The sequence below is a fragment of the Haemaphysalis longicornis genome, unplaced genomic scaffold (genome assembly GCF_048455015.1).
Source record: "Haemaphysalis longicornis isolate Haplotype H1 unplaced genomic scaffold, Haemaphysalis longicornis Haplotype H1 scaffold_1, whole genome shotgun sequence".
Lineage (NCBI taxonomy): Eukaryota > Metazoa > Arthropoda > Arachnida > Ixodida > Ixodidae > Haemaphysalis > Haemaphysalis longicornis.
In genome coordinates, this window is record NW_027526203.1 from 442896300 (window position 1) to 442917999 (window position 21700).

Genomic DNA, 21700 nt, shown 5'->3' on the forward strand with positions numbered 1-21700 from the left:
CAGCAACGAAGTTGGATTGTGGCAGCGGCAACAGGCAGCAAACACGGCGGTGACCGAAGTTGATATGCTGACACGCTGAATGATGATTTTTTTGTACAAAGTTGAACACAAACTTTCATAACTCATTTCTGCTGCACATATCCAGCCCGTCCCCAGGATGCAAGGCATGCACCGAAAGCCACATGGTTCGCCATTCGTATTTTAAAATATCTTGATACACTGGAACCCCACTGTTACGTTCCTGGGTGCTGCGTTTTCCCGACTGTTATGTCGTTGTCGGTTAGTCCCAGCATTGCCCCCATAGGATCCCATGCATTAGAAGCCTCGCTGTTACATGTATGTACAGCGGTGAGTTCGCTTAGGGTGAACACCGGGAGTGCGTGACCGCCGGTATTATCAGAGGAACCTAGCGGGGGCTGCGCGAAGCATCACGCATGCACTGTCCATGTTGAGCCAGAATTTGCTTTCAGTGCGCGCATCGCGTCATCCAAACGTCTGCTTGATTTCTGCTATGTTGTGCGTCCTGTTCTAATGGTATCTCGCTTTAAACATCGAATCCTCGATCCTTGTATAAACATGCTCAATAAAAATCACAAAGGTGCTTTTCCACCATAAATTGAATCGAGGTTGTAGTGCCCGAGCTCACGTCAAGCTCTGAATTTATTCTAGATAAACACTGTGTGCATGTGTTCTTATGGTTTCAGGGGCAAATACTTAAAAAAATAAAGCGCTGTTAAAATCAGCGTCGTCTTTTTATTGAGCAAGCTCGCAACTTGCGATGTGACGAACCAATTGCATTGCATTCAAGCTAATGAATGAATAACCACTCACTCCGAAACATTTTTTTGCGAATTCCAGTTTCCAGTTATTTGCACAGCGGCCGATTGCTCCACCACTGCAAGCAAGATGAAGTTAGCAGACGACGCTCAGACGTCCCGATGACGCTATACGCGCGCTGAAAGCATAACCTTGAGCTGCTTCGCGCTCGAGGATGCAAGCGGGATGTGAGCTGCTTCGCGCATCCCGCGGTAGGCTCCTCTGATAGTACCGGTGGCCACACACTCCCATGTTCACCCTAAGCGAGCTCACTGCTGTACAGGAACGTTCCTGCATGCTGCGTCAAAAACGGGCACCCTGATCCAGCCCAACCGACGAGCGCCGACTTGTCGTGGTCGTGCGGGGGCTGTTGTCAGTGGATTATCTCCCGTGCGCAGGCATATATGGAAACTACTCTGCCATGGAAGTGTGCACTTTTCATCGATGGCGTCAAGCAAATGCAGCAGACATTGCTGTATGATTTTTTCAACTGTTAGGCAAGCAATGAGGTTATGCGTAGTTTCACCATTGCAGATATTTTTTTCCGATTCCTGGCTTTTGTGTTTCTCGGCTCTTATGTTTCTTTTTTTTTCGGTCCTGTGAAAAATTTGTCATCAGGGTTCCACTGTAGTACATTGCATCCAGGTATGAAATATTTTCACTTCATTATATCGAGGATTTCGTTGTATTCAAGTCTTCCATATTGAGGTTTTTCTGTAGATCAGCCACACTGAAAATTGGACAAGTTAGAGGAGATTCATGACCACATAGGGAAAAAAAAAAAAAAACACTTCACACTAGAGGAGAAACTGACAACACCGCAGTGTCATTAGCTTCATCTGCTGAAAACTAGCACTGAGCTCTCGGTCGTGCTACCCAGCCTTTCCACCTCAATGTGACATGTGTTTATAGAGCCCACTCTTGTCGGCTTGTTCATGCGTACTGAGGCTTAGATGACTTGATGCCCGTCTTCTGCTGCAAAAGCTACACATAATGCTCGCCACGCTCTTTATTCCTCCCTCTTCTGCCCTTCCACAACAGCTACACCACCAAGCTTGGGGGCACCATCAGATAGAGCATTACTTTGCACATTTGATGCGTTGAGTTAATAGTTATACAGTGTAGACCATTTATAACGTAACCGCTTATAGTGCGGGACCGGATATAACGCGGATTTTTGCGACCACCGGTTTGCCTCCCATAGAACTCAATGCATAAGCATACCGCTTAAGATGCGGTTGGCCGAAGCACAATACCGTTTATAGTGCGGTTTTTCGGCGGGTCTGCTGATCGACCGGCGCAGCTGAGGCATCGTTTTAGGGTAGCAAAAGAAAAAAGAAAGGATGAAATCGGCCATCTGACGCAGCGTGCACCCCTTGCCCACCCAAAGAAAAAAAAAAAAGGCACCCTTCAGTTCGTGCGTACCTGATAACCACACCTTGCTTGATGCACCTCGGAAGATAGCGACAGACTCCCCATCCGCGCGCGGCAAGTTTATTTTATTAATCGTGAACCGCATGGCCCGTTTTCGCGCACGAATCGTGCACATAGGCGTTGCGCGTGAGTTTTTTGGTTTTTTTCGGGCTCGTGTCGACGATTCCGCGCTCGCGGTGGCTTCTTCGCGTGGTAGTGGGAGGAGCCTGACGACTTGCACCAATGGGGAGACGCGTACCTAATGGCGGGAGATTCGAAGTGCTCCGAGCCGGCTAGCCGCGCCAGACATGTTTAGGCTTACCACCGCGGTATTTTTTGATGGGCGCTTTCACAAGCAGCGTGGATGGCAGTTTATATTCCACTTTTCGCCCACATTATTAGCTCTTTTCTTGCATGAGCATCTTCGCTTGCGCACCGTGCGGCATTTCAGCGAGCGGTTAGAAGCGGTCGCTGGAACTGCCTGCACCGCTTCACGGCCAGTGCCGACGCCATGTTGCCGCCTCTTACCGCGCCGCCCACACCACGCCAGTTGTATCCGCGCTGGCGTGCACTGCACGTTTTCGCGATACCAAATCTACCACGCGGTTCACGCTTTATAACGTTGTTGCAGATAAGCCACCGCTCTTTCCCTTTCCGAACATTCGAGCCGCGCGAAGCCGAAGATTTCCACCACCAGTACGTTGCGCTGATAAGCAGCCGCCTTCGGCATCGTGAACACAAGGTGGGGTAAAAAAAAAAATCCCGCTGGCGTTTTTATCACGTCTTGCGGCATCTGTTCATAGACGCTAAAAACGCAGCCATAGTCTTTCAAAACACAAACACAACGGAAGCTAAAGCCGCGCTCGCCATTTGTGAGACTGCGCTTTTGCCCTGCAGCAGCGGCTGATGTTAAAAATAATACGGAATATAGATCGTGCCTTCGTTTTTAAGTGCTGTGCATTTCAGTGATGATAAATATACGTTGACTTGAGAGCTAGGAGGCGATGTGGTTGAATTCGCGCGTGTTTTGGTTATAGTGCGGTACCGCTTATAGTGCGGATTTTTGCGGCTCCCGCGGCATACGTTATAAGCGGTCTACACTGTACAAATGTTGAGCATAGCTGTGCTTGAATAAATGTTCCTGCCATAGTCTTAGCACGAAAGTGGGAAAAAGAAAGAGAAAATGCAGTGTCTTTTTGTCTTCATTTTGTTGCAGATGTTGGAGTGGATCTACCACAACAAAGAACGATTCCTGATGAGTTATGTGGAAATCGGTCACTCCATTCAAGATGCAAAGGTCTTACAAGAGGAGCACGATCATTTCACCATGGCTTCGATGGTGAGGGTATTGGCTCCTGTGACGCGTGCACTGCTCACAGCGACTTGCGTGCTTGCATTGCAGAATGTCTATGTGAACATAAATCGAATCTTGGTGACGGGATCGAGATTGATTGACGGCGGCCACTACGCTGCGAGCACTGTGCAGCAGATTGTGGCCGCACTCGACCACACGTGGAAGGAGTTTGCAGCAGGCCTTGACGAGCGAACTACAGTATTGTCCCTCTCTGTACTTTTCCACCAGAAAGCACAGCAGGTGAGATGGCCCGAGGGAGCCCTTTGTCGCACCACTTTGTCACAAAAGGGATCTTGAGCCCAGATGCTTTCATAACTGATGGACAAGCGTGATCGGGATGCTGGCATGAGATATCACAGTTTTCTGTTAATTAAGTCATATGACTAGTGTTACTCACTCCACTGGGGATACAAAAAGGCTGATGATTAAGCTGGCAGTCTCACTGTAGGGCCTTTTTCATCACCCTTCAGAGAAGATTTCGCTCACTGCGTAGACTCGTTTCTAGTATTAGTGCTGAAAATTGTGCTCCACTTTTTTTCATACAGTATTTGGCAAATGTGCCATCTTGGAGCAAGTCCAGTGAAATCTCCAGTATCCCACGTGAAGTTGCTGACTTGGAGGAGCTGATCCACAAACATCAGTCTCTATATGAGACCATGTGCCAAGCGTACACCGAAGTGAGTTGTGTCGCTCCCTTTGGCAGCCTGGGAATTTGGTGTTGTGCAGGGCTGGCGGCCTCTGCCAGAGCTTTGGACCAATTCTGTTGGCTCTTTACGCAGGTTCACAGTGCCAGCAAAAAGCTGCTTTACCAGCTTGACCACCTAGTCCAAGTCTGTCACCCATCGAAGACAGAAGCCCACAAACATGTGAGTGTACCACTCGTAGTAGGTGGGCTGTTTTGTTGCAAGTGGAAAAAGATTTGAGTTTGTTTTTGGAAGGGGGCCATTCTCTGCAGGACTTAGTTCTCAAACGTACGGTCATTCACTCCCTTTCTCTTCCAGCAGGGTGGTGGTGGCAGTGGGGCAGGGGAGGGCAGCAAGGCCCTGCTGCTGGGCTGCCAGGCTGGCGACTACTCGGAAGGGGCCAAGCACGTCCTGTCAGTGATCCACGAGATTCTGGGCCAACACCGGGCGCTCGAGTCCAAGTGGCACGCCAAGAAGCTCAAGCTGCACCAGCGGCTGGCCCTGCGCCTTTTCCAAGAAGACGTGCGCCAGGTGGGGGCAGCGCTCATGCGTTGCAGAGGGCCTACGACGAGTTTTGAAGACTGATCCTTTGCTGTGTAGCGGCTGTATATTTGATGGAGGTAAAATGCTGCCACGTTCACAAGGGCCCCCCCGCCCCAGGTGGCCTATACCAAAGTGGTGCTGAAGTGTGAAAACAAGTTGGCCTTTACATATTAGTAGGCCACACTGCCAAGAACACAACCATGTTGCAGTTGAGACGACTGCAATTGTTTAGTTACACAGGAACTGCCAGAACTGTGAAAGCAGGTATTGCCGCCCTGTGCATTTTCCCACTCGACCTTTGAATGGTGCAAGGCCTTTGGCAGTGCTTGCTTTTTTCAGAAAGGAACAGCAAATTAAGAAAATAGAAATGTAGAACATCTGTTGGAGAAATTTTGCTTAGTATATACTTTTTAAAAGGCTTGAACCAAAGGTTTTAATTAAATATTACCAAACAGGCTGCCTTACTGCCATGGTTGGTGAGCTTTGTTTCAGTTTTGATTGCAATCAAATATTTTGCTGTAGTGCGCGAGAGCAGCCAAATGGTTTGTACTGTTAGATATGAAAGCTATTGCTGTTCAGAGTGTTAGCGTACATATGTACAACAGTCACAGAAGTCATAAGGTCATTGACTACATGTTGGTCAAAAACACTGACCTACTGTGTTTTATTTTCAACTTGTTCTGCTAGGTGGCAGTAGTTTTTCAGGTGTCCTTGTGTTGTTCACACTTGCTCTGCGTTTGTTCGGGTCTGGTTGACGCACTTTTTTGGCGAACTGTGTGATATCAGTAGAAGAGAAAGAAACACCAACTGTAAACATTCATTTCCAAACAAACAAAGCGTCCTTTTCGCCAAAGGAACATTGAGATATCTATTAGGTTGTGCTCCCTTTCACCCATGGCCTTCTGCTACAGTGCATCGTGTAGCCCAGGTTTAGTTTTGGTGTATTGACTATTGGCAATTGTTAGTGAATATATTCAGTTCATATGGGTAATCCTAATAAAAAAATGTACAGTTATTGTGTGCTGCCTCTGTTGAGGAAATTTTCATCTTATAAAATGCTGTCACACTTCAGAGAGAATACTTGTGCTTTAAAGTTATAGTGGTACCCACAGCAGTGGTATATTGGCTAAAGTTACGAAATTGTACTGTTGTACACGATCTTGCGGGTGCCATTCTCGGAGGCACAATGGGAAAGTGTTTACAATTTTTGAGCGCACGCCAAAGATCCCGAGTGGTTTAAATTAATCTATAGTCCTTTGCTCATACGGCACACTTCATGGTGTTACTTCGGCTTGTGAAATCTGAACTTGAGATTGGTGGTGATAGTGTTGTTTGCGTGGTATTGTTTTTTCATTGTGTTCGTATAAGCTGTAGTGCTGTGCATGGACTGGCAGGTCTGCATGCTAGTAAAACATGTTGTTTGGTCCTAGGTTTTGGATTGGCTGGAAAAGCACGGAGAGGTCTTTCTGCGGAAAAATCCGGGCATAGGACGGAACCTGGTTAGGGCACGGGTTCTACAAAAGAGTCACGAACACTTCGAGAACGTTGCTCAGGTAGGACAGATTGCTGCCATTGGTATTCTCAAATTTCGAAGCAGTACAAAGCTCACATACCTGTTCCTCTTTTTTTCCATTAACAGGCTAATGTATGTATTGGTTAAATTTTACTGCTTGATGTGTGGCAGTGTCGGAGGCATTTGTGGTGGCGGTACTGGTGGTGGGATGAGGATGGGTGTGTTTTTTCCTTTTGGCTCTTGATGCTGGCTTTCTTTAAAAATCCAAAAAATAATGTGTCACAGCTTGCACATAATGCTGTTTGGGGCACATAACCTACTTTACGGGAGTAGCGGTACTGGGAGCACAAATGAGGTCTTTTGCCATGCATGTGGAGTTTCCATGAAGGTGGTGTTAAAATACATTGGCCGTGGGGGCCACCACTGGAGATACTGGTGCTGTGATCACTTTGACATCATAGGCAGGATGCTCAATCGAACGTAACAGTGGATCTGGCTTGTGGCACACTACATTTGGTCGTAATCGCATTTTATGGGGGTAAGTTCATGTTTGTTCCGGGTGTGTGAAGCATAATTCAGCCACCTTAGTCCTTTTCTGACCTCCTGGACACCAGTCAAATGTATCCCACATAAAAAAAAAGGGGGGGAGGGGGGAGTTGTAGCATGGGAATATCTGCATTGTTCCTTTTTCTTTTTTTTTTCATTGTGCAGTTCACACAACTAAGACAATTATGCACATCGTTCCTCATGCCCAAATGGAATATGCCCGCTTGTACACTGCAGTTTGTTTTACTGTCGGCTTCACAAAAGTGTGTTCAAGGTTTTAATATTTATGCTGTCCAGCGGAACTTAACTACTTGCTACAGTGTAAGATGATTTGAGCTGATACTAGCACTGGTATTCTACATGCATTATTTCACAGATCATCGGACGGTCAACTAATAAGAAAAATATTTCTGGGTCACCCTTTTGGAACTTGGCCAGTCAACAACTTTTCTTGATATGCACTTGTCTCTCACTCCTGCTTTCTGCATTTTGTCCCGTTGCTGAGGCAAATTGGTGCTTAGAGCATAGGTAAAAACAAAACGTGGAAGTGTTGTGCACTGTAATATTCATTCTGCTGTGTTTTTGTAGCAATGATGAGAGAAAATTGAAAACTTCAAATGAGAAAACTGAAAGCATTGCATAGCGTGCGTGACTATTATTAAGAGTCAGGATATCAAGGGAGGACAAAGCAGCATCAGCATAGGTTTGATGTAAGCTTAAATGTCAAAGCTGGCCTGGAGTTTTTGAAAGATCTGGATGGAAATTTGCTTTGCAATGAATTTTTTTTTTTCAACCGCATTTGAAAGGGTGCAGCTATCGTTGTTACCGCCAAAGCACCTCCTATTCTGTTTTTGGTTTTGAGGTCGCTTAGCACATGCATTTGCCCATCTGCTGCTCTTTCTTTTCACGAGAAAGTTCTGGTGGAGAGTCACTGTGCAAGCAGCTTGTGTAGAAGCAGGAACAAACTTTTCTTACTCTTGTCTATGTAATGCTTTCAGCAGGCAGCGTGAGTGCTGAAAATGGTGCGAGGCAGGGGCTGTCCAGTGTGTTGTGCTCGCACCATATCGCATGCACTGTGCCGTCTGGCCCTCTGCCAGAGACCGAAGTCACCGCTGTTATCCTCGCAGGGCAACAAAACTGTTGTAAAATAGTTTTGTGGCAGTATTACTGTGCCTCGGGGTTCTGACGCTCTTCCGCTGTTGGGACAGACAGAGGGGAGGGAAGTGAGGTGCCGACTGTCTGCCCAGAACACGTACACCAATGCGGAGAAGCTGCTGGCGGCTGCAGAGGAGCTGGCGCAGACGGGTGAATGCAACGCAGATGAAATATGTGGCGTAGCCCAGGATCTGGAGGAGCAGATCACCAGCTTTGCAACACGTGTGGAGCAACGGCGGCAGCTTCTGCAGCTGGCCGTGATCTTCTTTACGCACGACAAAGAGGTGAGCCCCCTGCCCGGCCTGGGAGCGCGAGAAGAAAGGGTGAGAAAAATCATAGGCCCTGTAATGTCTGGGTGTGCAGCATTTGATGCATTAATGTGCAGAAAAAAGGGAACATCAGCGCAGCTCCCTGCACAGCAAGGAGCCTCTTGCTACTTGACATGAAATTCTCCGCACCAAGAATGAACACAAAATCTTTCATTTTTGCCGGATATCAGCCATGACACGGCTACGGAAATCTCATTTGCAGCCCCGCATCACAGCTGCAGGGCCAAAAGGGCACAGTACAAAGGAATTGTCCTGCTCCAACTCCTCACTTGCGCTCACGGTGTTTTTTTCTTTCGGACATGCAGCTGAGCAGTTGGTTTGAAGAGCTGCGGGCAGAACTTCATAGCAACAAGGTGGCAGACTCCGTGGAGGCTGCAGAGCAACTACTGGAGCAGTTTACCCAGCAACGCGATTCCACCATTGATGCTGCTGTCAGCACCATTAGTGAAGGGGAGACGCTCCTTGAGGAGCTCAGGTAATCTTTCATTTGTGCCCTTGCAATCTGGAGGCAGTGGTTCCTGTGGGTCTTGAGCTTTGTTTGGGTCGGCGGGTTTCACCAATGCAATCGTTTGGGGCTCCATGTGGACTGACATACCGTATTTTCACACGTATAACCTGCACCATTAGCAAGGGGGAGACACCACTTGAGAAGCTTAGGTAACCCTTCGTTTGAGCCCTTGTAATCTGTAGGCAATAATTCCTGTGGGTGTTAAGCTTTTATTGAGTAAGTGGGCAATGCAATTGGTTTGGGCTTCTTGTGGACTTGTCATCATCATCATCAGACTATTTAGGTCCACTGCAGGACGAAGGCCTTTCCCATTGGCCTCCAACCGCTCCTATCCTGTGCTGGCCGAGGCCATTCTTTATACTTTATACATGCCAAGTTTTCACTTGTATAACCCGCAACGGTGATAAGTTAGGGTCCTGGTTATACATGCTGTGATTCATGTATCATTGCGACCTTTATTGCATTCCCGCTCCAGTTCTAGCCAGCGTATTTTCAGTTGCAAAAAGACAGTTGGGTTCTCGTGTTCTCCTGGACGTGGCGTTGTTCTATCTTTATCAAGGGTCCCTTAGGGAAGCCTAGGAGGAATCCCAAAGTGCAGTGGGAGGCTACAATTCATCATGGTGACTCCTGGATAGATACCCCAATGCATAATGATTTGTTCTAACTTATGGGCACACATTCTTTAAGGGGGGACGTGGCTTTCAAAATCAACTTTTTTATTTCTTTGTGGATTTTGATGAAAATTGGCACAGCAACTGGAAATGCTTCTGTGATAACACCATAAAAATTTGAAGATAGTATTTTGATAACTTTTTTATGTATGAAATTTTCTTTCTGTTCCACTTGTACCGAGCTTGAGCGGCTTATAAAACACGATAGAAAACTTGTTCGAAGTGCTTTGCATTCCCAAATGAATGGACGAGGTCGTGACAGTTTTAGAATTTTTTTTTTACAACACAATGTTTTTTAGTTTTCATTTTTTTAGAGGTTAATGTGCAACAGGCATGTCAACTGTGAACGATTATTTGAATAAAAAAATCACAAAAAACAAATCTGGAAAACTAAAAGTGTCACGACTTGAACAGTTCATCAAGGAATGTAATGCAAGAAACGGAATCAAAATAGACCCAGCAGTCACGAAGAAATCCCTGGGACAAGCGACACAGGTGGCAAAAAAAACTGTTTTGAGAAAACGGCTTCCGAAGTTGCAACATAGGTTTCACATATCAAAAGTCGTCACGGTTGTAGCCTTTCATGTCCTTTTGAACATGGGGCTTCTGGAAGGCCTTGCCTTGAAATTGGAGTGCCTTTTCAGCCTTTCTCTTTCCAGAAAACATCATTTTCAGCTCCTCCGTGAAGAGTACATACCCCCCTTTGCAAACCAAACGGAGGGGAGATGGGTTTCAATGGGCTTTCAATGCAAAGTAGGTTAGTTGGTTGGCTGTATCGCACTGGACAACCTTCTTTTGCAGTGTTGTCACCATGGCAACAAGTTAAGCATTTTTTTAACTTAAATTTGAACATTTTTGGCTTTTTTTTTCATGTTTTATCTTGCCTGGCACAGCAACTTAGTACTCATAGTGCAGGTGTTCATTGCCAAAAGTTTGCATACCACAAGGTTGAAAATGAGCTACTTCGAAGCTTGGTAGAGTATTCTGCATAACTCCCAACTTCAATGCAAGAGCATATTTTTTTTACTACTTTTGACATTCAAGGCATCCAATATTTCTCGCAGCACAGCCAGTATGCCCTGAGCAATGGTATCAATAATTTCCCTAAAAAAATCACTGTTAAATGCTGCCACAGTAACGTACATTTTTAACGCAGAGAGCATATTTTATTCCTATATTACTAACTCAAACCTGTTTGCATGAAAATTACAAGTGCACGGGAAACATTGCGCAAGAAAGGCGATATGGCTCGCGCGCATCGCAGCACATGCTTACCGCGACATATCGAGCTTTGATTATACCTGATATGGCTGGTCAGGTCGCTTTTAAGATTAAAACTAACGTCGCAGGCATTAATTACAACTACTGGCGTTCAATCGTAACCGGTTGCCCAGTCATGTGATGCTCCAATGCGCGTCGGCTATGCCGTGCGCGCCGCAGCGTTTGACGCGTCGACCGTTTCTTTCTCAAGGCTAGCGAGCCCACAGTCAAAACACAGCAATAACTAAGCGTGTAAACATCGCAAATCCGACTAAAAGTTCACTTCACGAACCGCTATCGCAAGCGCGCACACCGCGTCACCCTCCGGGGTCTGGCGACGGTAGAGTCACGCGCACCACGAAGCGTTCGATGACCTCCGCCTTTCGAGCCACACAACTTCCCGTAATCTGGCTAGTTATCTCTGGCATTCCCATCGCGATAACGTCCGTGTTGAATACCACAGATTGAACAGAAACTCGGCCGAGCGAAGCGGCGAAAATGAACTCAATCCGCTCGCTACGCAGCTCAGGCGGCCGCCATCTTGCGTTGCGCCCGCGACATCCAATCAGGAGGGTCGTCGTTCTGCGCCCCGACCGGAGGACCAATAGCGCTTCAGCATCTATTTCTAGCTTCGTTTGTGCGTCGTTTCTTTTCGGCCGTTTGTGCGTTTGTGAATGAATGAAGATAAAAGAGACGAGCGGAACCGGAAAAACGATCGCTCGGCCGATCTAACCATATCAAAATGGCCGCGCCCGGTGGCACCGTTGCGGAGATAGAGCGCTCCGAAAATTGCCGTTTTTTCGCCCTTTTGCGCTGATAGTTTGTCACCGCGCCTGACAAAAGTATTTTTTTATGCCACTTTGCGACGCTTTTCAGCGTAAAAACTTTGCAGACGCACAGAATAGGAAACATAGAAGCCGAATATGTGGGTTTCAAAAAAACGATGTTTTGGTCATTTTTCCGAAGTTGAAAGCCGCGTCCCCCTTTTAACACAGTTTTGAATTTTATAGTCAGTCCAAACTACATCCATCAGCTTATTTTGTTAATTATAAATTCTGAACATAGAAGAAGATCAGCGTGCCCTATTCAATTTATTAAAGAACAGAATAAAAAAAAAATAGCACACAGATTGGAAGAATTCCTTGAGGTTTGAGTGAAATTTATTGAAGCCAAGGCTTTGATGAATGCCCATCCGGTCGGGAGGATACATTGAACAAGTGGAAGACACTGATGAAAGAATAAAATGTGAGAAAGAAGATGCTTCAGCTTTCGCACGGTAGCAGGCATTTTTTGTTAACGTTTCATTCTTCAGTCGGTGCTTTCCAGCTTGTTCAATGACATCAGTAATCTTGTATGACATCCTACTGTCATGTTTCAGGAGCCCATGTTGCAGGAGTGTAAGTCTCCTACAGCAGAGCACCAGCAAGGTCTAGTGACATGCATTGGGCTGAAAAATACATTTATTGGGAGTCCAACTAGTCTAAGCTTGCCCTTTTTGTGTTGAGAAAATTGAGGAGATATATTCTTTCTTATGCCTGTACTTCTGTGCGCAGTACAAGAAACTTAGGAGGGGACACTATGCTTGAGGCTTCCTCGTGATTGCGTTTGATGGAACTGCAACATACGGGGAAAACACTTGTCTTCAAAAAAAGTGCCAAAAATTTATGTGTGCTACAGCAAAACCTGGTTTCAAGAGACACTCAAGGGACCCAAGAAACGTGCCTATTGTAACCAAGGTATCTTTTATGCATTGTTGCTAAACTGTCTCTTATAACCAAGTGTCTCTTGTAACAGGTTTTCTTGTAACGGGGTTTTACTGTATTTTTATTTATAATATACTTTTTCTAAGGAAGGTACTCTCAAAGTGTTACAGTCCTATCAGTATCGAAATATTTTGCAGTCCCCTTGGAGTTTGTTATATCAGGGATTGGACTGTACAAGCCTGCTGTGGTTGCAGCACGTGGACTGTGTGACCTCTTTGCAGGAGCCTTGGGATGAATGCTGAGACCGATGCCACCGGCTCATTTGCGGCTGTTGAAGGGACACTGGAAGCCCTCACACGAACTCGACACGAACTGGAGGCACTTTGGAGCAACAGGAAACTTCAGTTGGACCTGTGCTTGCAGCTGCGCCTCTTCGAGCGAGATTCAATTGAGGTAGGCCCAGCTGGTGGGAGTTTGACCAATTCATGGAGTGGGCAAAGCCGGAGAAAACCTTTTCTACTGGCCAATAGAGCTGGCAAGATGGGCTGAAAACACTTTGCAGCTTGTGCTGATGATGTTACACGCGTGGGGCATGCAAGTTTCCGAATGCACTCGTGTCATGCAGCCATTCGTGAGGCCTTTGAATGAGGGTGACCCCCCGCCTCCCCTGTGCTCACTGCAGCTGAGCTCCCAGTTTGAGCTGTGGATGAAGGAGCTGAACCAGATGGACCTGAGCCGGGAGCTGAGCCAAGCGGAGCGACACCTGCAGCTGCACGCCGACAGCGTGGCCCACATGCAGCAGGCGGTCTTCCAGCTGTTGCAGCGCGGCCAGGAGCTGTCGCAGGCAAGCACAGCCGTCATGCTTGCACGTACTGGCGTGCACGTTTTAGGTTGACCATCGTGACCTGGCCAAAACCGCTCGCGGGAAGCTGGCAGTTGTTGCAGTTTAGCCATTGGGGCTTCTAGTGCTTGTTACTGGCCCTTGAACAGCCCCGTGTAACCATAGGAAGCCTTTATGCTGAAGTGCTGTTTCCGTGTTTATTAACCATACAAATGTAGAATAGTTAGCTTTTTTTCACAGCTGTAAGTACGCTGCAGACAACTGAATTCAGTGTAACGGAAAAAATGTCAATTTTCGGACATCCGGATGCCGCTGCAGGATCAACGGCCGGCGAGTGTGTGTATGTGGATGATGGTGTCGCGACCATGGAAGAATTTGTAAGACTATGCTGCTGAGATCATATTAAGCGCAGGCAAAAGCGGGTGCAATGGAGAAATCAACGACGATCCTTTGCTCACAACCTCCGAGGTGATTGGTGCATTTGCACTACCGTATAATTCCGAACAAGTGTCCCCCCCCCTTCCCCTTCCTCGCTTCATAATGTCCGCCAGCCCAAAATCTACCTCACCCAGCCAACACTGCCGTGCCACAGCCGGACTATAATCTAGTCCAATCTAGTCGGGGTTAGCAGCCCGATAGCTGAGCCCCAGTTCCAATATATGTCGTGGGTAAAGATATCTCCTTTCAGGGAATGAGGAAGTCGCAAAATTCTCGTTTCTTTCTGTGACTCTTAGCATTTGTAATGTTCTGCTGTCATTCCTCTCAACGTCTGAAGTGTACCATGAGGGTCTGTTTAATATTTTGGTATGGATGAATGCATACAAGAGGAGATGCGTGCTGTGAAGGTGCACTTGTGAATTGGTCTTGGGCATATTGAACTGTAAGACCTGTAATTTGTACTTGAAAATGGTAAAAATGCATTATGAAATTGCCACTGTTTGAAAATAGGGCCTGAACCCTGATGAGTGTTAACATTTCCTTATAGTTGTTTAGGAATTTTTTTTTTTGGAATTTTTTTATTTCTGACACATTAAAAATTGGTCCGGTAATCCTTGATAGGAGTGTCAGGATGTTTTAAACTAATTTTCAAGTGTTTGGTTTTGCATGGAAATGAAAGAAGGACCTGGAATGCTGAAGATTGTTTGCACTACCAATTTTGCTTAAGTTCCAAGGAATTTGTGAAATTACAGTGGAACCTCAATTATACAACTTTCTTGGGACCGTGAAAAAGTCATATAATGAGGGCATCAAAAAATCCGAACAACAACAACTATGCCCTTAAATACGCTTGCGCACTAAAAATTTGCGGGAAACATCAATGGAAACAAGAAACTAATGCTTTGCAGGGCCGGCGTACCCAAATCACTGAAAAAGTAAATGTGGAAAGAATAATGCAATGAGGCCAATCATGCTGTAATAAAACAAATATTGTACCGCAGTCCACTGCTGCGATCTGTGCCGGCCAGGGCGAATCATGGCACACACGATCACGACAAACATCTGTGGTAGCCTAAGCCTGTCAGTGTAACATCCTTGGCGATTCACTGCCGAGTGGAAGATGTGAACACCTGCCGCACACTACCCCTGTGACCGCTGCACAACAAAAGGAGATGCCGGCGAGGGTAGAAAGAAAGTGATTGTGCAGAGGAGCAGGCGGCTGCAGGAGGGTGGAAAAGGGAAAGATGAGACGGTGCAGAAAGCTGTACAGCACAGAATGATCCAGCGGGCTCGAGGTCCGTGGAACAGGCCCTCGGCACTTTCATTACATCTGTCGGTCGGTCACGCACTTTGGGTGGGTCGTCGGATAACGCGGGTCAGGCATAAAATAGTGTTGGATAACCAAGGTATTTAATGCATTGTTTCTACGGGAACTTTGCTGGGACTCGACTAGTCCATCATAAAAACCGGGTTGTCGTAAAACCCGGGGTCGTGTAACTGGGGTTCCGCTGTATTTATAATGAACTTGTATTATCTGTATAGCAAATAAAATGTGATGAAGCAAGTATGGATCTGAACGCTGACAATCCGATGTTTCATTTATTCGAGCTAAAAAGTTTGCATGATTGGGTATAAGCATAAATTGTGGCCATGGCACTACACAAATGCGCCAGGCATTTGGGGATCCAAATCTTTTTTTGCATTCAGGTTGATATTCTATTCTTCTGTTTGGGCTTTGTATGTCGCTGATAGTGCAGTAACAGACAAGGGAATCCATCTCGCGATTCTATCCTCAAATTAACGTGCCTAGCCACAAGGATTCTCTTTTGTACTTGAAGTTTAAGTCTTTCTCTTTGTCCATGCGGCAGGTGTTGGAGTCGTCGGGTGTTCAGCTCATGGCCGACAGCCAATATGACGCCCAGAACAGGATCCAGACTCTGCTGGAATTCCTACACGAACGGGAAATGGACATCGAAGACTTGGCCGAAGTGAAGCGGGTTCGTTTGGAGCAGTGCATTCAGCTCTGTCAGCTGGAAAAAGATGCCAACCAGGTAAGGGCGGGTGTGCTCATGCCCTGTGCTTTGTGAACTACACCATCAAGCACATATGTCCCGTTTGCACTAGCTGAGAAGAACTCGTAGGGGCGCTAGCTATTTATTATTGGTGGTAGATTTGGAGGCATGTGCAGTGAAACTTCAATTGGGAAAGCTTTACGAGACCTCAGAAAGTTTTCTCTACTGAAGTGATGCAAACCAAAGTAGCTTATTGCTGGGAAACAGTGAAATTGAATTTTTTACAGTTATTTCAAATATGCCATTATTTTTTTCAGTTTGTCAATTAGTTCCCAAGATAATTAGGGATAATTACCCATTTTTAGTCAAACAATAGACAAAACAGTGTTGGTCATAAAACTGTTCTCTTTATATTTTTCAATACTATGAACCCTGGAGAATGCAATAATCGAAGCAGTTTTTTGATGCATTGCTTGGAAATAATTTTACAGCACATTAAACCTTAGTGGCACCAGTGGAAGGGAACCATTTCAAATGCCCATTTCAAACACCAAGGTTTGACGAGCTGTAAAATTAGTTCCAAGTGGTGCATCAAAAAACTGCTTAGAGAGGCGGAAGAAAAAAAGAGCAGCAAATCAGGCGGCGGTGCAGGGCTGCCGATGGGAGAGAAGGGCGCATCATCACATGCAGCAGTCAGTAACAGTTGCGTGTCACCTCGCAGTCTCGAGGAGCATGCGCAAAGTCCAGTCAAAGCTTTGCACACGGGTCGCGGGAAACTCAAAATCCCTGTGACCCCCCCAATCACAAGCAAACCACACCTCAGCCACGCCACGGCTTCTAGCACTAATGGTGGGGAAGATGAGTGCAAGAGTTTACAAACAAAACAATTCCAAAATGGCAGCATTATGAAAAACGGCGTGGGAGCTGCATTTGCGTAAAGTTGGGGCCCTTTTCACGCTTGCTCGCTGCTCGGGAGATGCCGCGGCTCGTTATATATTCGTTTTTTTTTACATATTTTTATGATGAATTAGGAGCTGATAATTTCAGAAAAGTTAGTTTGTGACATATGCAATCCAACTATGTGTTTCTAAAAATAATTCTTTCGTGATTTTTCGGTTTTCAAAGGCCGTATCCCACCATAAGTAAACTCTTTTGTCTAATGCTATAGAAAGCTAGAGCTATAAATGTGTGCATAAACCTGGCGTTCAGGTGACACTAGCTGAGAGCAAGTTGCGGTAGCAATGGCACGTTACCATTGCTCTCCCTGTTCACTGTTGTGCGTTGTGTAGCTTTAGCACACCCAAAAGTGGTTCCTGCAAATTTGTGATTGAGAACTACTTGTCTAGATTTTTATAATGAAAGCTGCTTGAAAGCTGAAAGAAAGGCTCCATCTTGTGGTTGTAGCCACAATACGGGGGGAATGAACTCTGGTGCTTTCCCCACATGCTTTCTAGGCCTTTGCCTCTCTAGTCTTGCAGGCTGCTGTTTTTTCTTTTTTTTATAGTTGTAGAAGTGCTGACAGCTATGTTTCGGCTTGATATTATTATACAGTTTGCTTTCTTTACCTACCGGGGTGCTTTGTGTGATCTATGAGAGGCCTATGTCGAATTTATCATATTTTAATTCGATTGTAATTGTTGGGCTGATGGAATAGCTCAGTAGGTGGGTCCCCTGCAGCAAAGACGTGAATGTGGTGACCGCTTTATAAATAAAGACAAGGTAATGTAGCCTGGTGTCTCCAACCTATGGCAGGAATTCGTGACAACATTTGACCCTTGCAGCTCTGTGAATGGCGACACGGTGCTATTGGTGATCAGATTGATGCAGGTAGTTGCTGCTACAGCTCATCAACTAACCTTCAGAGTGGGACTCCTGGCAAAAACAGCTCCACATGGGGCAAGAAAGCTGATGATATGGGCGAAAGTAATATTAAATGCTGTCGTCCGCTCCACTAGGGAAAGCAGTCGATAAATATCTACCGTGATGGTAGGCTTAAACTTAAACCTCTTAGGCCAACTGCCATTGGCATAAGCTCCTTCCTATTGGCCCACTATGTCAGACCCTGCCTGTGCAGCATGATGTTTGGCATGCTGAGGCATAAACTGTTTCTGGCGGGACCTCCATCAGGACTGTCAGAGCAATGCACACGGTGTTTTGGCGTTCACGCCAGAAAGGGGACATCCATGCGTTCCTTTTGAGCCATGCCCTCTGTGCTGGAAGCAATGGAAACCGAAACTGGTGATTTTCATAACGATGCATTAACATATTTATCGTGCGTGGACATATTTAACGGGCCATTTCAGAGCTGTTAGGCCAGTAAGCATAGTTAAAAGCAGTAAAAAAAGAACACAAAAGTTTAGTGTTGGCACTGCTTGAGTACAGCATCGTTCAAAGTAGTAAAAAGAGAACATGAAAGTTTAGGGTAGGTACTCTTTCAGTATTTAATGAGGATCTTTAAAGCAAGTGTTTTAGGGAAATGGTTTCAGAGAAATTTTGGCTCGTGAGAAAGTCGTGTATAGTAGTAGCGTCATAGCATCATGAACTAAGCTTGCATTGAATATTAATGTGCGAAGTAAGTTATCTAAAAGTTAAGTTCTAATTGGATGCAAACATATGTTGGTACTATATGTCTTCCCAGGTGGGCATCATATCACATTTATGTAAAGTGGGCTGCAGAATCAGATTGCAAAAGAGAGGTGTGTTAGTGTGGAGGCAGTAGCCCAAAGCAAGAGATGTCAAGTAAATTGCTTATGGCATTTTGCATAGTATTAGGTGAGGGAGTGGCAGTATTTATAGGGTGGTATTATAGGCCCAGACAATGCCAGACATGATTTCTTTCTTTAAAATTCATTATATGTGTTTCGTGCTTGCTTTTAGCTAAAGCTACTAAATTTCCTAATGCTGTGGAGCAGTGGCATAGCCAGCAATATTTCTCATGGGGTGTTATACCCAATTATTACGAAATAATTATTACATATGATCAAATGTTCATTATAAAATATTCATAACTATCTTTTTCCAGGAAAAATTGCCTATTCTCAACTTGGGTCATTTATTTGAGCTCATTTTTAAAGTGCTACATACGGGCCCTTACACATACATGATAAGCACAAGATCTAACATATATTTAGAAATGGCAGTGAAACGGCACCGTATAAGTCTAAGTCAATAGAGTTAAGCAACGAAGTTAAGCTCCTACCGAGTTGACTTAGAGTCTTGTGGAGGTCTGAATGCTGAGCGAAGAACCTGCTGTGGTGGCTCAGTGGCTAAGGCGTTGTGCTTTTGAGCACGAGGACGCGGGTTCGATTCCCGCCCGCCGCGGTTACTTTTCTGATAAAGGTGAAAAGCAAAAACGCCCGTGTGTCCGAGGTTTCGGCGCATGTTAAAGATCCCCAGGGGGTCGAAATTAATCTGGAGCCCTACACTACGGCGCGCCTCATCGTCTGCGTTGCGTCGGCGCGGTAAACCCTACAATCAATCAATCAGTCAATGCTGAACAAAGATACGAAAGCATTTTCAGATAACTCAGGTGGTGATGACCCAGAGGCATTGTTGCTGCCTGTCTGCATCCCAACACTTACATACATGAATGAGAGTGTCTTGCTGGAATTTACCATGTTATATTCGCACCTTTAGTTCAGTGCATGCAGACGGAGGTGCAACGATAACTTTAGCTTAGTATGTATGTGTGTGTTTATTGAACATAGGAAGAGAGGAAGGTCCACCAGCAGGCGTAAATTATCCCACCTAGGGGTGGACACCGGAACACCCACTGGTGTGGGGGAGGTGTGATTGGAAGGAAAGAGTACATGGTGATGAGAATAGGCATTGAAGAAAAGGTCAACATGGTGCATATATACATCACATAGGGAAGGTTAACATGGAACATACATTAAATACATAGGTAGGGAAAGAAACGAAAAAAAAAAAAAGAGGAGTTAAACAGTGGTGCTGAGAAGAATACTTAAATTATATACAGTAAAACCTTGTTACAAGAGACACTGTTACAAGAGTCACTTGGTTATAAGAGACATTTGAAGGAAAAAAGTTCGGTTGATTTTCCTATGTTCGCCATGTTCGCAACATTGCATACAAGAGACCTTGGTTACAAGAGACATGTTTTTTGGTTCCCTTGAGTGTCTCTTTTAACAAGGTTTTACTGTATGGAGTTTTCAAAACAAGAACGATTTCTGTCAACATATCGACACTCTTCTTTCTTATTTTCATTGTACGTTTTAGTATATTTATGTGGTGTATAAATAGCATGTGCAGGAGAAAAAAAAAAAGGCCAGGAATGGTGGTGGGGCAAAAATGGGCGGTTCAGCGCTCAAACAATTTCAGGGGGAGGGCGGGGGGGAGGTGTTTTGACCCCGAACCACTCCCCCTGGCTATGCCCTGCTGTGGAGCATTGTTTAGAGGGGCGGTTATTGGTGCTCTTCCCTGCACGTTGTGCTGCCTGCAGAGCTGTGAAACGGCGCTGTAAACAAGTGTGACAGGTGTTCATGAAGTCTTTATTACTGCCATGAAGTCCAGCCTTCAAAGTGGGCATCAGAGTGAAGTTTCTGCCAGTACAGCTTTGTAGGTACTGAATATTTAATTTCAACATCCAAATTGCAATTGCATTTGCAAATGCAAATTGCATTTTGAAATTGCAATTTCGAAATTGCAACATCCTGTTGCAACACCCTGCTTGTGTCCCACCACTAGTCAAAGCTCACGTGCTTTTGCCAGCTATTTTGCCAGCCAACTGATGACAAAAATTGGTGGCAGAGACTAGTTGCAGGATTATTTATGTTGTGTCGTGATGAATTGATTGATTGATTGTAGGGTTTAACACGCTGACGCAATGCAGGCAATGAGGCGTGCCATAGTGGAGGACTCCGGATTAATTTCGACCACCTGGGGATCTTTGACGTGCGCCGAAATCTCGTACACACGGGCGTTTTCGCTTTTCGCCTACATCAGAAAAGTGGCCGCCGCAGCCGGGAATCGAACCCGCTGTGGTGATGAATTGCTCCACCTTGTAAATCATGTCTTTGCCATCTTGGAAATGCTTCCCATGCAGTAAGCTCTTTGTGCAAGGAGCTTTGAAGTTGGTAGGTGCAAGGTTGGGGAGAGTAAGGCTGAAGAGGCAAACTTTCTTAATTCAGAAAGACCACATGTTTCACCGTTTCTGTGCTGAAGGAGCCGGGTCATTGTTGTGCTGTAAATGCATGGCCATTATCAGCTTTCTGTAGTGCCTTTCCTTGATGGCTTCTCATAATTTCAGCTGAAGCTTATGGGAACATTTTCCAGCTTTAGTTTGCCTTTAATAAGGGAGTTACAATCTGTCTCTAAGGGGTGTATTCATTGATGGCTACAGTTTTTGGCATTACCCTAGTTTGATCATGGTTTGTTGGTCCCAGGTAGCGGCTATCACAATATCAGGGCCCAAGATGCTTGTGTGCACTTGATTCTTTGAAATGAATCTGGGCATTGTACCATGAAAAAGAATTTAAGACAATCCTGACGATGACGTTGTCGTGGCATGCGGGAAACACATGTGGGAATGGCAGCTGCTTGGTGTTGTCCTTCAGCTGGGGGCTTATTTCGGTGCTAATTTTGTGACCACTTGGCAGGTGAACACATGGATCAGAAATGGAGAGGCGATGCTCTCTGCCACGTTTGCGATTCCAACTTGCCTCCCTGAAGCTGAGCAGTCACGCTCCCAACATGAACAGTTTCAGCTGGCAATAGAGGTGGGTACTGACTGCCTTCGTGGCTGCTGTCACTGCTCAGTGGCTAAGATGTTCTACTGCTTGGCCTGGGGTGGCGAATTTGTTTTCAGGTTGTGGCACCTGTTTACCTTGTGGAATGGGGGAGGTGAAATGCCCTGATTACCTTCACGGTGGCACAAGTTACGGGAGGAGTCTGCT

The 21700-nt window shown here is 45.7% G+C and overlaps 1 protein-coding gene across 4 annotated transcripts in view; it reads left to right on the forward strand.

Moving 5' to 3' along the window:
• Trio (trio Rho guanine nucleotide exchange factor) overlaps positions 1–21700 on the forward strand; it is a 230230-nt gene that overhangs the window by 15698 nt on the left and 192832 nt on the right. For 3 of the 4 annotated variants that reach the window (XM_077687543.1, XM_077687540.1, XM_077687542.1), the window contains exons 9-20: positions 3446–3568; positions 3632–3823; positions 4129–4260; positions 4363–4449; positions 4585–4797; positions 6240–6362; positions 8116–8307; positions 8658–8827; positions 12776–12947; positions 13177–13338; positions 15642–15824; positions 21404–21523. In XM_077687543.1, the coding sequence (XP_077543669.1) occupies positions 3446–3568; positions 3632–3823; positions 4129–4260; positions 4363–4449; positions 4585–4797; positions 6240–6362; positions 8116–8307; positions 8658–8827; positions 12776–12947; positions 13177–13338; positions 15642–15824; positions 21404–21523 (1869 nt within the window). The remainder of the gene's footprint in view (positions 1–3445; positions 3569–3631; positions 3824–4128; positions 4261–4362; positions 4450–4584; positions 4798–6239; positions 6363–8115; positions 8308–8657; positions 8828–12775; positions 12948–13176; positions 13339–15641; positions 15825–21403; positions 21524–21700) is intronic. The other variant, XM_077687541.1, reaches the window with a different exon arrangement.